This window comes from Colias philodice, chromosome 12 (genome assembly GCF_061535455.1).
Source record: "Colias philodice isolate Cphi_HAF_F1 chromosome 12, ilColPhil1 Martin Lab GWU primary, whole genome shotgun sequence".
Lineage (NCBI taxonomy): Eukaryota > Metazoa > Arthropoda > Insecta > Lepidoptera > Pieridae > Colias > Colias philodice.
Window position 1 is genome coordinate 655,821 of NC_143097.1, and position 13,837 is coordinate 669,657.

Here is a 13,837-nt window from a genome sequence, read left to right on the forward strand (position 1 = left end):
TTATTGTTTCTATGAATATAACTAAACAATTTTTACAAATTTACACATGAAGTGTATTGATAACATTGGAGGAGTAATGAATTGTTTATAAGTAACTAAGCATTATAAAACACTCAATTGAGAAGGTGATATAGTAAATGTTGCAAAGTTGGTTGACATTGTAAGATAATATTAACAGATGAATATGTTTGCAAAGACTGCCTCTTTAAATCCTTCTTCTGTTCATAACATCAAGTCTATGCAATAATACTTTTGAAGCACAGTGTACTTTTCAATGTCCATAATTCACATTACACACAGTCTTTCATATACTCTGTTGGTGTTTTTTTATTATAATTCGTAGCAATCTGTTCTCTGGTAATGTGTCCAATGCAGCTAGAAGATTGCTAATGTTACCGTAAACACAACCATTCGCAAGTGCCACTTGAACTGCCTGTCCTATTCTGTCAAGACAATCCTGAAAGAATATATATTGTTTCTTTAAAAATCTTGAAAAAAGGGTTCTGAAAATTTACTACTTAATTTAAATTCAATAACGCTTTCATTACTATCAAATTATGAATAAATCATGTTTTTAAATATAATTTTTTTAGTAGGTACAAGGCAAAAAGTAGAAATTGTAAAATATGAACTGCAATCTTGTCACAATGTTAATACCTTCAAAATTACGACTTAAACTTTATATTTACCTGTAGTTTACTATCAGTCTGTAATTTAACCCCTCTCTTCAAGAGTTGATGTGCATAAGCCTGAACAAGAGGTGTCAAGGCAGCTAAATGCTGTCCATTCACAGCAGTGGGGGGACCATGGGTCCGTCGACCAGCCCTCAAACTGTGCAACACAGCTAAATGCAGCTTTATATATAACTCCGATATCTTCATAGACTTTGTGGGAAGTGATTTTACTATTGCATGTTTTTCACCCTCGACTTTAATTTTTTTTAGAGGCGGTTCTTCTTCGACGTCTATAGCTGTAAGGAAAGGATATAAATTATTATTTATAATATAAAGGATTGGAAGATTTTTAATTCTTTAACCTCCTAAGGACCAATGGCCTCATATAAGTACATAAACACCATCACCATTACAACCCAAAGCACCAAAAAGTTTTAACTAAATTACCAACCACCGTCCTCGTCCGATGACAAAATCGAAAATTCGAAATATCTTAAAAAATACCGCGCTTTTCTGCCTATGATCACTGTGTAACGCGATTGGCTGAATTGAACTATTAGGTTTGGTAGGTAAATGGGTTATCCAATCACAGAATTTTAAAATACTTTAGTTCAAGTTTTTAAAATGGCTGGTCAACGTAACAGAGGTAAGTTAAATCGTTAATTATCATATTAATCTCTCACTTGATTTTCATTTGGTATTGAAAAATAAATAGTAAAAACAGTACAGGAACGTATTTTAATTAAATTTAACGAAACAATTCATATTGTATTTTTTAAATTCACGGATAATTTTTATGTCATCATGTGAGAACATTGGTCGTTACTTACAACATTATTTTCATTTTTTTTGTACTCAGTTGAAGACATTGGTAGTCAATGACTATAAAACATTTGATTAGTTAATAATTTATTTTGTTGTTTTACAGTAATTTTGAGTATAATTGTCCTGTTTTATGATTATAATTTATTTAAACTGTCAACAGGAATTACTATTGCAATCAAAATAAACAGTTATCTTCCTTATTTTTTCAGTTATTCGTGACGATAATATCATCGATTTCCTAGCCGACTGACGGAGATTTTATTCCTAGTGATGAAGACTTAGGAGACCCACCATTTGTTTCCAAATCGATTTTTAGTTAGCTCATTGATATTTCAAGTTCCTAATATTGTACTTCCAATGTTTTTATTTCTTTTTTTAACATATGTTCAGATACTCTACAAGGCTCAAGTTCGGCCACACATGGAGTACTGTTCTCACCTATGGGCTGGAGCACCCCAGTATCAGTTACTTCCATTTGACCGCCTTCAGCGTCGTGCCTGCCGCATTGTCGACCTACCTGAGCTCACCGATCGGCTGGATCCTCTGGCTTTGAGGCGCGATGTTGCGACTCTATGCGTATTCTATCGCATATACAACGGGGAGTGTTCTGAGGAACTATTTGCCTTAATACCACCTGCAGAATTCCACAACCGCACTGCCCGACACAAGCAAAAATATCATCCACACCACCTGGATGCATGGCGCTCGTCAACCGTGCGTTTCTCACGGCACTTCCTGCCCCGAGCCACACTCCTGTGGAACAAATTACCACCTTCCGTGTTCCCCAACCAGTACGACATGGGAACCTTCAAACAAAGAGCCTACACCTTCCTGAAAAACCAATATCCTTCTTAAAGCCGGCAATACGATCGCAGTGTTCCTAACGCTGTGATCGTCATGGGCGGCGTCTATCACCTACCACCAAGTGAGTCGCCTGCCCTATTGCCAGGGTTATTATAAAAAAAAAAAAAAAAAAAAAAAAGATAGTTTAGATATTTTATTACCTAATATGTAGTAAACTTACACATTTAGAATTTAAGAAAAACTGTTTTTAATTCTTTTGTATACTTTTTAGAGGTTATTGTATGATCTCGTATGTTATAACATAAGTAAATAAAAAAATCTACAAGTAAAACCTAATTTTAATAAAAAAAATTTTGGATTCACTTAGGTCTGATGTGATCACATGGGAACAAAATAAATCGAGTTTTTTTTTTCAGAAATGTATTCTATAAGCTATATTTTACACAGATAAAAAATCCCACAAGAAAATTTTAACTCTAACAATAAAAAAAACAAAAAAATACCATTGGGTGGCAGGTCTGTTGTATTTTTATGTACTCAGGTGAGAACAATGGGTGGTAATGCAGAATAGGATTTTTTTAGCTTGGTCCTTAGGAGGTTAAATAAGTTATGTAAGATGATATAGATGTAATTTATTTAATTTTAATGCAATGATTGTCACTATTTTTCACAGAGCATCTCATTTTTTTAATTTTTATTGATAGATTTCTATACTAACATTCATCAACATAAAGTGGTGCTAGTGCACACCAGTGTATCAAGCCAGCCAGTGGAGTGACAGCTGCCATGGCACCAACAGGCAAAGCCGGGGGATTCAATTGAGCTGACATGCATAGTGTTGGATTTGTGTAAACCTGTAATTTAAAACAGTTTAAATGAGTTGAAAACTGAAAACATACCCATTTATATTGTATTAATGTAATCAAAAAATTAATAAACAAATAAGATCTACCCAAGATGTAATAACTTCCAATAAGTTTTTTGGAGGCATTTTCTTATTTCCCTGTACATCATGAATGTATAACTCTGTCACTGCTGTGATAAAACTGCACACAAACTGTGGGGCTGTGGTCGCTAGTGATTTCAATGAACTCTGATTAGATGTGTTTAAAAAGAAATGATCCTGTATAACATTTTCAACTAGCTGAAGGGAATGTGAAGATGAACATCCCATCTGCTGCAGCCAGACACCAACAGCTAATAGCACCTGAAATAATACACCTATTATCTTTTTGTCATCGTCTACATAAGTGAAGGAGATGAAATGTTCAAATTGACAAATGAAAGTTTTACTGCAAGAAAATAACTTTGCATTACACATGAAATTAATTATACCGGTGTACAAGATGCTGACACAGCCATACTCGCTAGAATACTAAGAATTTTCAATTTTCTCTGACTTTCCATACTTCCAAACAGTGATAAAAATATTGTGTTTTTAGTAGTTTCGCTTGTACAAGCCGCAAGATAGTCACTTATAATATCAATCAACTGAAGCTCTTGTAAAGGGTTCAGACCGCTTCCTCGACGTGTTCCACGACGATCGGTCTCGCAAAATATAAATTCTGACGTTATATCCATGGCAATGTCTAATTGTTTACTGGTAGGAGCCGATCTACCTATTAATAGTTGTTCTGAAATTATAATTTTATGGAATTATATAGAGAAAATGGAAGGTAAACATCATATTGTTTCATGGTTACAGAATTGTTTTGATCCAACACTGTACCTATTTTAAACAGCGCTTCTTTAGCACTAGCCGGAAACTCATATTTTCTTAGTGTATGCTTTAGATCCGATAAGGACATGATGGAAAATAATAAAACAGGGAGTTTATACAGAAAAGGGCTTTAAATAAAAAAATACAAATCCCAGACTTAAAACTTTATCTTCGGACTTCGAAGTTCGATTGCTTGTGACAAATGACAATGACAAACTTCACGACAGTTGTATTGTAAGTCGACACTCGACATGTCATATGTGTCAAAAACTATTTCACAGAGTAAACTAAATTAAATTAAGAAGAAATCTAGATAGTTGATACGCCTATCGGCTTAATATTAGCGGCTAAGATATAGATCGAGAAGAAATATTTAAAGTAAGAAGACCATTTTGAATAGCCGGATAGGTAAAACGTGAGAAAACTCGTAACAAAATTAAATATAGAAAAAAAAACTTGTTCCATCTACAGCACTCTGTGCCAATATCATTAAAAAGTTAACAAATGACGTCTGACGTAATGATTTTAGAACTTGACATTTGCATTTTTGCCGTGTCCAAACCCAAACTCAAAGTGAAATAGCGTAGCGCGGTTTGTTGTTAGATTTGTTAGTTTTTCATACTTAGTGTAATTTTATTTATTTTAATTAGCTATGGAGGTCATTGTGGCTAATGTAGATCATATCAAATTCGATATTGATTACGCATTAGAACAGCAGTATGGAGCACTACCGTTGCCTTTCCCGGGAATGGACAGTAAGTGCTTATTTTAGTTCATAAAACGTAATGTTTGCATTACAGTTCTTCTTAGTATTATCGTGATACTGTACTAAATTATGACCATTTCTACAGAATCGACTGCAGCGGTTTGCGAGTTTTTTGGACAACCAGGCGGTTGTAGCAACGGTCCTCAATGCCCTTACAGACACGTCCGCGGAGACCGCACAGTCGTGTGCAAGCATTGGCTACGTGGACTGTGTAAAAAAGGCGACCAGTGTGAATTTCTACACGAATATGACATGACTAAGATGCCTGAATGTTACTTTTACGCTAGATTTAACGCATGTCACAATAAAGAGTGCCCATTCCTTCACATAGATCCAGAGAGTAAAATTAAAGACTGTCCTTGGTAAGTCTTTCATTAATAATTGTTACTTTTATAGTAAAAGTGAGCTTATATATAATAATAATAATATTTATTTATTTTCCTCAAAAACTTACAATTACAGTTACATAGTATTACATAGTATAAATTGGAGAGGACTGGTGTCTGCGATAGGCAAAAGCCTGTAATGCAGATCGCCAGGCACTCACCTAGTCGAACCGCTTAATATTTGCTTAGTAACATAATATTAAAAACATGAAGTAAACCGTTTAGAGGTACAAAATATAGTACAAAAGAGAAACAAAAGGGGAAATATATAACTATAATATGTTTAAAACTGTATCAATCAAAACAGCTAGGCTCGCTCAGAATTTCAAATCAATTAAGTCATACCTACACCATCAATTTAATAAACTATACTAATTATGTGAATTGGTATATATTGTGGTAAATTTAAAAAATATCTTATGATGATTGAAAAGTGCTTCTAGAAAAAGTCTAATTGAATAAATAAATGTTTGAGTTGGAATCAAATTTTTATTGTACTATCAATTACTTTATTCAGAATATTTATTCCAGGTATGACAGAGGTTTCTGCAGGCATGGTCCGCACTGTAGACACCGTCATGTCAGGAGAGTGTTGTGTATGAACTATCTAGCTGGTTTCTGTCCAGATGGTTCAAGCTGTAAGTTCATGCATCCGAGGTTTGAGCTGCCAGCTCCTCCAGAACAGACTAAGGACACCAAACGTCTTCCTGTATGCCATTACTGCTCAGAAGTTGGACATAAAGCATCTACCTGTAATAAGATTCCACCTGATGTAAGTATTATTTTGTTATTGCACTTTAGAACTGCTTTTAGAAAACATGTAGGTTCCCATGTATCAAGGATCAATCAATAGTAAATATGCAGATGTAAAGTTCAAATATTTCCTAGTCAAAACTGAAAATTATTGTATTCATTAATTGAAATCTATACTAATATTATAAAGCTGACGAGTTTGTTTGTTTGAATGCGCTAATCCCAGGAACTACTGGTCCGGTTTGAAAAATTCTTTCGGTGTTAGATAGCCCATTTATCGAGGAAGGCTATATTATATTATCACACTAAGACCAACAGGAGAGGAGCCACGCGGGTGAAACCTCGGAGCGCAGCTAGTCTACTATATGTATAAAAATAAGTCTGGTTTTCCTTCCTGACGCTATAACTCCAGAATGCACAAACTGATTTCCACGGTTTTGCATTCGTTGGAAAGGTCTTGGGCTCGGTGAGGTTTATAGCAAAGAAAAGGTGTCTCTGGTGACGAAACAGAGTTCGCCCGGTTTGCTAGTCATAAATAAATAAGACTTAAGAGTAAACAATATTGGTTGTATTATTCGTAAGATAACTAATCTATTATTTTATTCTATTTATAGCAAAGGGAAGTAGTATTAAGACAAGAGGAGGCAAGATACAGATCTCTAGGCTATGTGAAACAAGTGTCGGACGATGGTGACGGTCACAGAGTGCAGCGGTTAATGCACAAACCGTTAGAAGAAGTGACCTGCTTCAAATGTGGGACGAAGGGACATTACGCAAACAAATGCCCCAAGGGACACTTGGCCTTCCTCTCGAACCAGCCAGGACAAAATAACAACCACAATATGTTCAAAAAACCCAACTAGTATAAGCTTGTGAAGTCTTACGGGGCTTCAATATAGTTAAGTGAAATGAGTGTTGCCAGTGCTAAATTATTTGGTACTTGCAGGCCACAAATGACATAAGTGAGGGAGTGTTGTTTTTTTCCAGTGTATGTATGGATGTTCTGCTGTTTTATTATGGTAGATGTATGAAATTTCATGTTGTGCTGTGTGCATGATTTAGAGAAACAACCAAAATTAAGATATTGTCTGATCATGTAGTATCTCTTTTCAAAATAATGAATTTGTCTAATTTTTCTCACTTTAAAATCAGAATAAATTCATTTTTTTTTTATTTAAGTATATTTGTCCAGAAGAATATAAAAAAAAAATAGATTGTCAGATGATTTGTGTGATGTCTAAAAATCAAATTAATAGAATTCTTTTTTTTTCTAAAGATTTAATAGATTGACACAATTTATTAACAATTGTTCTTTTGCAGTATTTAAAATGATATCCTAACTGTACTTTCATAATTTCATTGTTAAAAAATCATTATGTATTAATTTATATTATGTACTAAACTACAATGGTGCATTAACACATTCTTGCGAATGGCGATGCGAGTAATAACCACGCATACATAAACAGTGAACTCATTAAGAGGGGGCATAAAGCAAAATAACCAATCTTCTATTAGATGATACGTGTAATATTCAAGACCAAATCTAAAAAATAAAATATATATCAAACTAGATGATATGTTCAACGATTCTGTTTAATCAAAAACATAAAATATTAATAGTCCGGGATCCATCGCCCATTTTTGCAAGTGATTACTATCAAGCTAATTTTTCGTGAGTAGCTTTATTTTGATGAGATGCCCAATAATTTCATGTACGAAACTCTCGATTGTGGTAGCTACCAGAGGAAACAAGGATAAAATATTTTGATTTGATGGTTCACAAATATTAATTACTAACTGAATGTTTTTTTTTGTTCAATCTAAAGATAATTATCTAAATTATTCGAAAAAATATTTGTCCTACAAAATCTATGGTTTGATCAAAGAGTCCCCCTTTCCAATGTGTATCGATAACGAAGTCATCATAAATGATTACTAACCAGCTGATTTTTTTATTTTCACTTATTTAATACTTATATAATTCAACAGACATATTGTCCTACAAATTGCGTAATAAATATTTGAGAACCGTCAAATCAAAAATTTTTATCCTTGTTACCTCTGTAAGCTACCACAATCGAGAGTTTCGTACATGAAATTATTGGGCATCTCATCAAAATAAAGCTACTCACGAAAAATTAGCTTGATAGTAATCACTTGCAAAAATGGGCGATGTATCCCGGACTATAAAATTTACTCGATAAAAAAAAATCACCAAGTTAGCTCTAATTTTCACACTTTTACGTTTTCTACTTGACATGGTAATACTTATTATGATTTTTTTTTTCATAAACAATTATATTAAAACATTTGCAAGATTTGTCAGAGCATTTTGTGTAATAACTTTTAGTTTTGGTTTTATCTGCGATAAACCACTTTTATCGTGACAAAACCAAACGTTTATCTCGAGAAAAAAAGAGCGCCAAAAGAGGTTATTTTGCTTTATGCCCCCTCTTAAGTCATTATTATTTTTGAATTCGTGTTTAGAGCGGCTTTTCGACCGTAATCAAATGGACAATGAATGTATATGTGTACTCGTATACAAATGCTTCGACAAATATATCGTTGGATCACAATGTGTAACGCACCATGTTAATTAAATTGGTTAACGTCTTTGAAAATGTCAATTGACGAAAACGTGTGCATGACATACATATAAGAGCGGCCGTACACGGGCAGCTCGAGCAGTTACCGGCTTAGCGACGTACACGAACTGCTCAAGCTATCGCTACAAACCGCGCAGTTGACGGCTTGAAGCGGTCGCGACGGCTCGAGCAGTCCGTGTACGGGAGTGAATGAATGTCCATAGTTCACCGCGCGGTCGTGCCCGAAGCCATCGGTCTCAACTGCTTGAAGCAGTCCATGTACGGCTGCCCTTACGTGAACAATAAGCCTAGAAAATAATAATAAACTAGTTTTTAGCAGAGTAAAATTGTAAATATTGTGTAAGACTATTTGTATATAAATAAAATGTAAGAATACGTTGCATTGCTGTTTTGCTTCCAAAAATATGATTTTTATTTAATGTTATCAATAAGCATACTTTATTTAAACCTAGTGTTATAATTTTTATGGATCTAGTCCGATCTAGTATACACCTAGCTGAATTTCGTCGTGGATAACATAGATATCAGCATTCAAATAAAATAATATTTTATAAATATTATTATGGACGTATCAAATATATAATGGTAAAGTCCGGTCGCGGAGCAGAAAGAATTTCGTACAATGACCTCTTTACCTACTGACAGTGGTCACAAACATTTTTGAATGAAGTGCAGTTTACATGAAATATTTGGAGAAAATGTTTTTTACTAATTTATTAAATAAATGTCCTTTATTCATTTACAATACTTATTAGCTAGTTACATTTTAACTTTTTCAATAACAACGATATATTATATAAAAAAAGTGTGCGTTTACACACATAAGAAGTGAAACTTCTTTATGACCTTTTAGTGTATAATCTATGATTAATGGGGTGTTTTATGAGATCGTAAGCAGATTATTATCTTAATAAATTTCGTTTAAAAGTATGTACTACCCATAATATACTATAATAATCACAACTGTAATCACAACAATAATTATAATATATGTAAATAGTGTAGCGGATACTTTATCCAAAGAAAAGTCAAAGTGTGGCAACTGGCAACACTTGCACAAGCCAAAAACAAATCTATTATCTATCAATGTCAGATTTATGTCGATCTAGTGACGGTGGGTTCGGCGTTGTTTGAAACTTACAAATAAAAAGTTCTAAAACTTAAACAGTAATATAAATTTATATTACTATTATAGAAAGTAAATAACCTTTCCTTCTTCTCAGTTTCCTCAGTGACGCGAGTAATCGCTGAGAGGCTGATATTTAAATTTTAAATCAACACGCGGTACATTAAACATTAACATGGTAAGTTTTAAACTTAATTTATTGTCATTCTTGCTCATGTAACAAAAAAATACTTATTTTAATTCAGATTTAATTTATTTGTTCAAAAATTGATTATGTGATTCGAATCTCCTCTCACGTGTTTCTGCATAAAGTTTTAGGTTATGTTGTTAAACTTCAATAAGCTACACAACGCTTTAGGTTATTTTAAATTTAACAATTCACATGTAATTATAATCATTACAGAGTGAGGCCGAGGCTAACGTAAACCCGAAAGCATACCCCCTGGCGGACGCTCCGCTAACGGCGAAGATTTTGAACCTTGTTCAACAAGCCGCCAACTACAAGCAACTGCGCAAAGGTGCCAATGAAGCCACAAAGACCCTCAACAGAGGTCTCTCCGAATTTATTATTATGGCAGCAGATGCCGAACCTTTGGAAATCGTGTTACACATTCCGATTTTATGTGAAGACAAGAATGTGCCTTACGTTTTTGTGAGATCGAAACAAGCTTTGGGCCGTGCGTGTGGTGTATCTCGGCCAATTATCGCTTGTTCCATAACTATAAATGAAGGTTCCCAATTGAAACCTCAAATACAGAGCATTCAACAAGAAATTGAAAGACTCTTAGTATAAGTGTCAGTGCATATTGCATACTATTTTTGTAAATAGGATAAGTTTAAATAAAAAATGCTTTAAAAATAAATTGTTTTATTATAACAAACACATTTAAATACATTAAGTTATTGGTCCCTATGTTATGATCCTTATAATCTCATGACTCAAAGAATTTTTTAACTCTCAAATCCCAATTGTCTTCCCATCTCGATTCTTGAAACTTGGACAATTCATGTCTCATCTTTTCTGCTTGTTTGTTTTGTTGTACATTATTGGGAAAGCCTTCAAACCAGGTTACTATTTGTTTAGACAGTTCGTCATATGATTTAAATGTATAACCATTTATCCCATGTTGCACCAATTCATTTATACTGCAAAAAAGAATGCTTTTAGTACAAATAATAATGTACAATTCATATTTGGCATAGTATAAAAATCATTAATTTACATAATAATTTGTATAATGCATTAAAATATTTATCATACATTTAAAAATATCACTCACAATGAAGATACATATTAACAAACATATACACAATAAACATAATATACAAAAAAAAATTAAACATACCATTTAAATTCACAAGCGCAGACAGGCAGACCAGCGCCAAACATATCAACCACTTTCATGGGCAGATCCAAGCCAGATGAGCTAGTATGTAGACAGACTCCTAAATCAGCACTCGCTACCATTGTTGGATAGTCTCGAGCCTCCAACCATGGGGTGATCACTGTAACATTCTTCCAGTTGCGAGCTGCTATCTGTTCCTTGTAATATTCCTTCATAGGTCCCTTGCCAGTAATTACACAGATGAGTTTGGGCAATTTTTTGGATAAGGAATGTGTTGTTTCATATACTGAAAATGAATAGTAATTATAAATATCTGGTAAAATTATTGCTAAATATAATTTTTGAAACAAAATCATAAACAAAAATCCTACATGTAAAAATTTTTCAATTTTAAAATAAAGTTAAAATTAGCTAACCTTGTAAGGCTTCCAATAATATACCAAAATCTTCATCAGGTGTCCAGCTAGTGCTGCTGAACAAGAGGCCAGGTCTGTCTGGTCTCAATACAATACTGTCCCCAACAGTTTCTGTGAAAGCTGTTTTTATCTCTGAACCTTTATAATTGTTATCCAAAAACTCCTTATATTGCTCGCCAATATTCAGAAACCATTGGTGTTTTTTTTGTATTGTTATTGGATGAAATATTTGTGGAGGTCGATCATATAGTACTGTTGCACTGAAAATAAATAAATTATGACAAAGGGTCCCATTTCCCGGCAGTGGGAACAATTATGAGCTGATAATGATGATAAAATTAAATATAACTTGAGTATTCAAATGTTTACATGGTTCCATGTTTTTCTTATTTATGTCAAGTTTTTATAAACAAACATACGCTATGCCCCATCTTTCTACCAAGTCCTCTTTCATTGCATATGTTACACAAAGATTGTGGTCCGAAGACTGGCCAAACCACTTTTCCAATTGTGTAGCTACTTTGAGCAGTGGATGGTTCGAACTTAATGTCAAAGCCATTATTGAATATGCATAGTTGTGCCAATCAATGATAAACTTAGTTTTTGTAATCAAGCAGTAAAATCGGCATACAAATAATGTAGGAATCGCTGGTGGGTTCTGACACAAAATGTAGTCACACTTCCCAGTTATAAATAACGTTAATAGTAAGCTTATTGTTTGCCAGAGTGTTTTTGCAAAGTATTGAACAAGTTTAGGACCGCCAAGTTTCAATGGTTGTAGCTTTGTTATAGTTATGTTAGCTTTCTCTTGGATATCGGGCAAAGGTTTTGTTTCCACATAGCCAATGATATTCACTTTAAGCCCGTTATTGGCTAGGGATAATGCATGATATTGCATTCGCGGACTCCTTCCGATATCGCCCAAAACAACCACTTTAACAGTTTTATTTGTTATATCTGTCATTTTATAATAACTGATTAACTGCACGTACAAATCTTATCAAGAGTTAAGCGTCTTATTCACGGTCAATCCCCGACGTACACTACGGCCGACGTAACTTGGCGGGCCTGAACTTCGCGCAGAAGGCTGCGCACGAACGTTTTTTAGGAACGAAATGGTGGCATGAGGCGGCGTGCGCGGGGCGGAGATCTAGGCTAGGGATTGACTCTATGTAAACACAATCATCCCTTTATTCGAACGAATATCGCAATCGATTTTTATCGATTTGAAATTTATTGATTTTTGTTTATATGAGATACTGAACGAAATAGCTTTACAAACTTATTGAATTTTGTCGTTAGTAAAAGAGATTTCGAGTTTAATAGCAAAAAAAAACTAATAACATTTTAATTTCATGGTTGTAAGACATGATTTAGTTAAATATCATTTATTTATAAACGACCACTACAATAAGGACTGATTGAGAATATTTGAAACCTATTATAAAATTAAATATAAATATATTTCACAATTCAATTTCAATCGATTTGAAAAAAAAATCGATTAATCAATATCCTCAGACACGCATAGTGGACATCCCTTTTTGTTTACGTCGTATAACTTCGTGCATATTCGGCAATTCTCGGTACGCAATTATGTATCTCAGTCACACGTTAACATTGGTGTCGTGTTCGTGTCGCTATCTCTGTCTTGAGTACAGGCGGTTACAAAAGTTTTCGTTGAGTTGATCGTTATTATTTGTTATTAACTTATTATTATATTGTTGAGTGTTAAGTTTAAATTTGTTCGTGTTTAAGTTTGTTTTAGTGATAATTTGGAATATTCTACTTGGAATTTTGTATTATTCAGGAACAAAGATGCCACCAAAGCATAATATGGTTTTAAATCGCCAGGCGAGAAAAATAATATTCGATTTAAGGTTGATGTTCCGACCGTCCCTCCATACATTTTTGATTACCTCTAAACACTTAACACAGACACTATTTCTTTAAAACTAATCATTTTATCACTTCTCTATAATGAAATGTGTGCGCGTTCGACCTTTTTAATCAATAATTTACAATATTTACTTAGAAAAACAACAGTAAAATACCGGAAAAATTTGACACTTCTACAGTAGTGTGCGTGACTTTTGCCAAGCGAAACACGACATAAAGCACGACATCTAGCGCATAGACTATATACTTATTACAGATCTAGCGCGTCAATGTCTAAACGAAAGGCGATGTTTAGACATTGACGCGCTAGATGTCGTGCATTCGCGTTCGTTATCTTATGCATAATGAGCATAATTCTAATAAATCAAAGTTCTGTGTAAAAATTGAGTAATTTCATTTCCAATCGTTCAAAGAAAATAACAATAAAATAAAATAAAACTAATGACCTTAGAAACTATGTTTTTTTTTATTTATTACTCATTATTGTTCGTCCGTCGTAGGTCTGTAAACTGT

At 33.7% G+C, this 13,837-nt stretch overlaps 5 protein-coding genes across 5 annotated transcripts in view; 2 read left to right on the forward strand and 3 right to left on the reverse strand.

The window, feature by feature from the left end:
- Aps (diphosphoinositol polyphosphate phosphohydrolase 1 Aps) overlaps window positions 1–13,837 on the reverse strand; it is a 158,873-nt gene that overhangs the window by 83,699 nt on the left and 61,337 nt on the right. The window lies entirely within an intron of this gene.
- LOC149483725 (integrator complex subunit 15) lies at window positions 7–4,188 on the reverse strand. The gene is made up of 6 exons (XM_089701270.1): window positions 4,033–4,188; window positions 3,639–3,937; window positions 3,256–3,510; window positions 3,022–3,157; window positions 690–970; window positions 7–457 (listed from the first exon to the last, which is right to left on the reverse strand). The coding sequence occupies exons 1-6, from the start codon at window positions 4,109–4,111 to the stop codon at window positions 305–307; spliced, it is 1,203 nt and encodes a 400-aa protein (XP_089557396.1). The 5' UTR covers window positions 4,112–4,188; the 3' UTR covers window positions 7–304.
- Window positions 4,573–8,919, forward strand: Clp (Cleavage and polyadenylation specificity factor subunit 4). Its single transcript, XM_089701273.1, has 4 exons — window positions 4,573–4,778; window positions 4,875–5,151; window positions 5,707–5,947; window positions 6,543–8,919. The coding sequence occupies exons 1-4, from the start codon at window positions 4,676–4,678 to the stop codon at window positions 6,789–6,791; spliced, it is 870 nt and encodes a 289-aa protein (XP_089557399.1). The 5' UTR covers window positions 4,573–4,675; the 3' UTR covers window positions 6,792–8,919.
- hoip (NHP2-like protein 1 hoip) lies at window positions 9,613–10,526 on the forward strand. The gene is made up of 2 exons (XM_089701274.1): window positions 9,613–9,841; window positions 10,067–10,526. The coding sequence occupies exons 1-2, from the start codon at window positions 9,839–9,841 to the stop codon at window positions 10,454–10,456; spliced, it is 393 nt and encodes a 130-aa protein (XP_089557400.1). The 5' UTR covers window positions 9,613–9,838; the 3' UTR covers window positions 10,457–10,526.
- On the reverse strand, window positions 10,515–12,429 carry Alg1 (ALG1, chitobiosyldiphosphodolichol beta-mannosyltransferase). The gene is made up of 4 exons (XM_089701272.1): window positions 11,845–12,429; window positions 11,426–11,685; window positions 11,010–11,295; window positions 10,515–10,809 (listed from the first exon to the last, which is right to left on the reverse strand). Exons 1-4 carry the CDS (start codon window positions 12,387–12,389, stop codon window positions 10,596–10,598), a joined length of 1,305 nt encoding a protein of 434 aa, XP_089557398.1. The 5' UTR covers window positions 12,390–12,429; the 3' UTR covers window positions 10,515–10,595.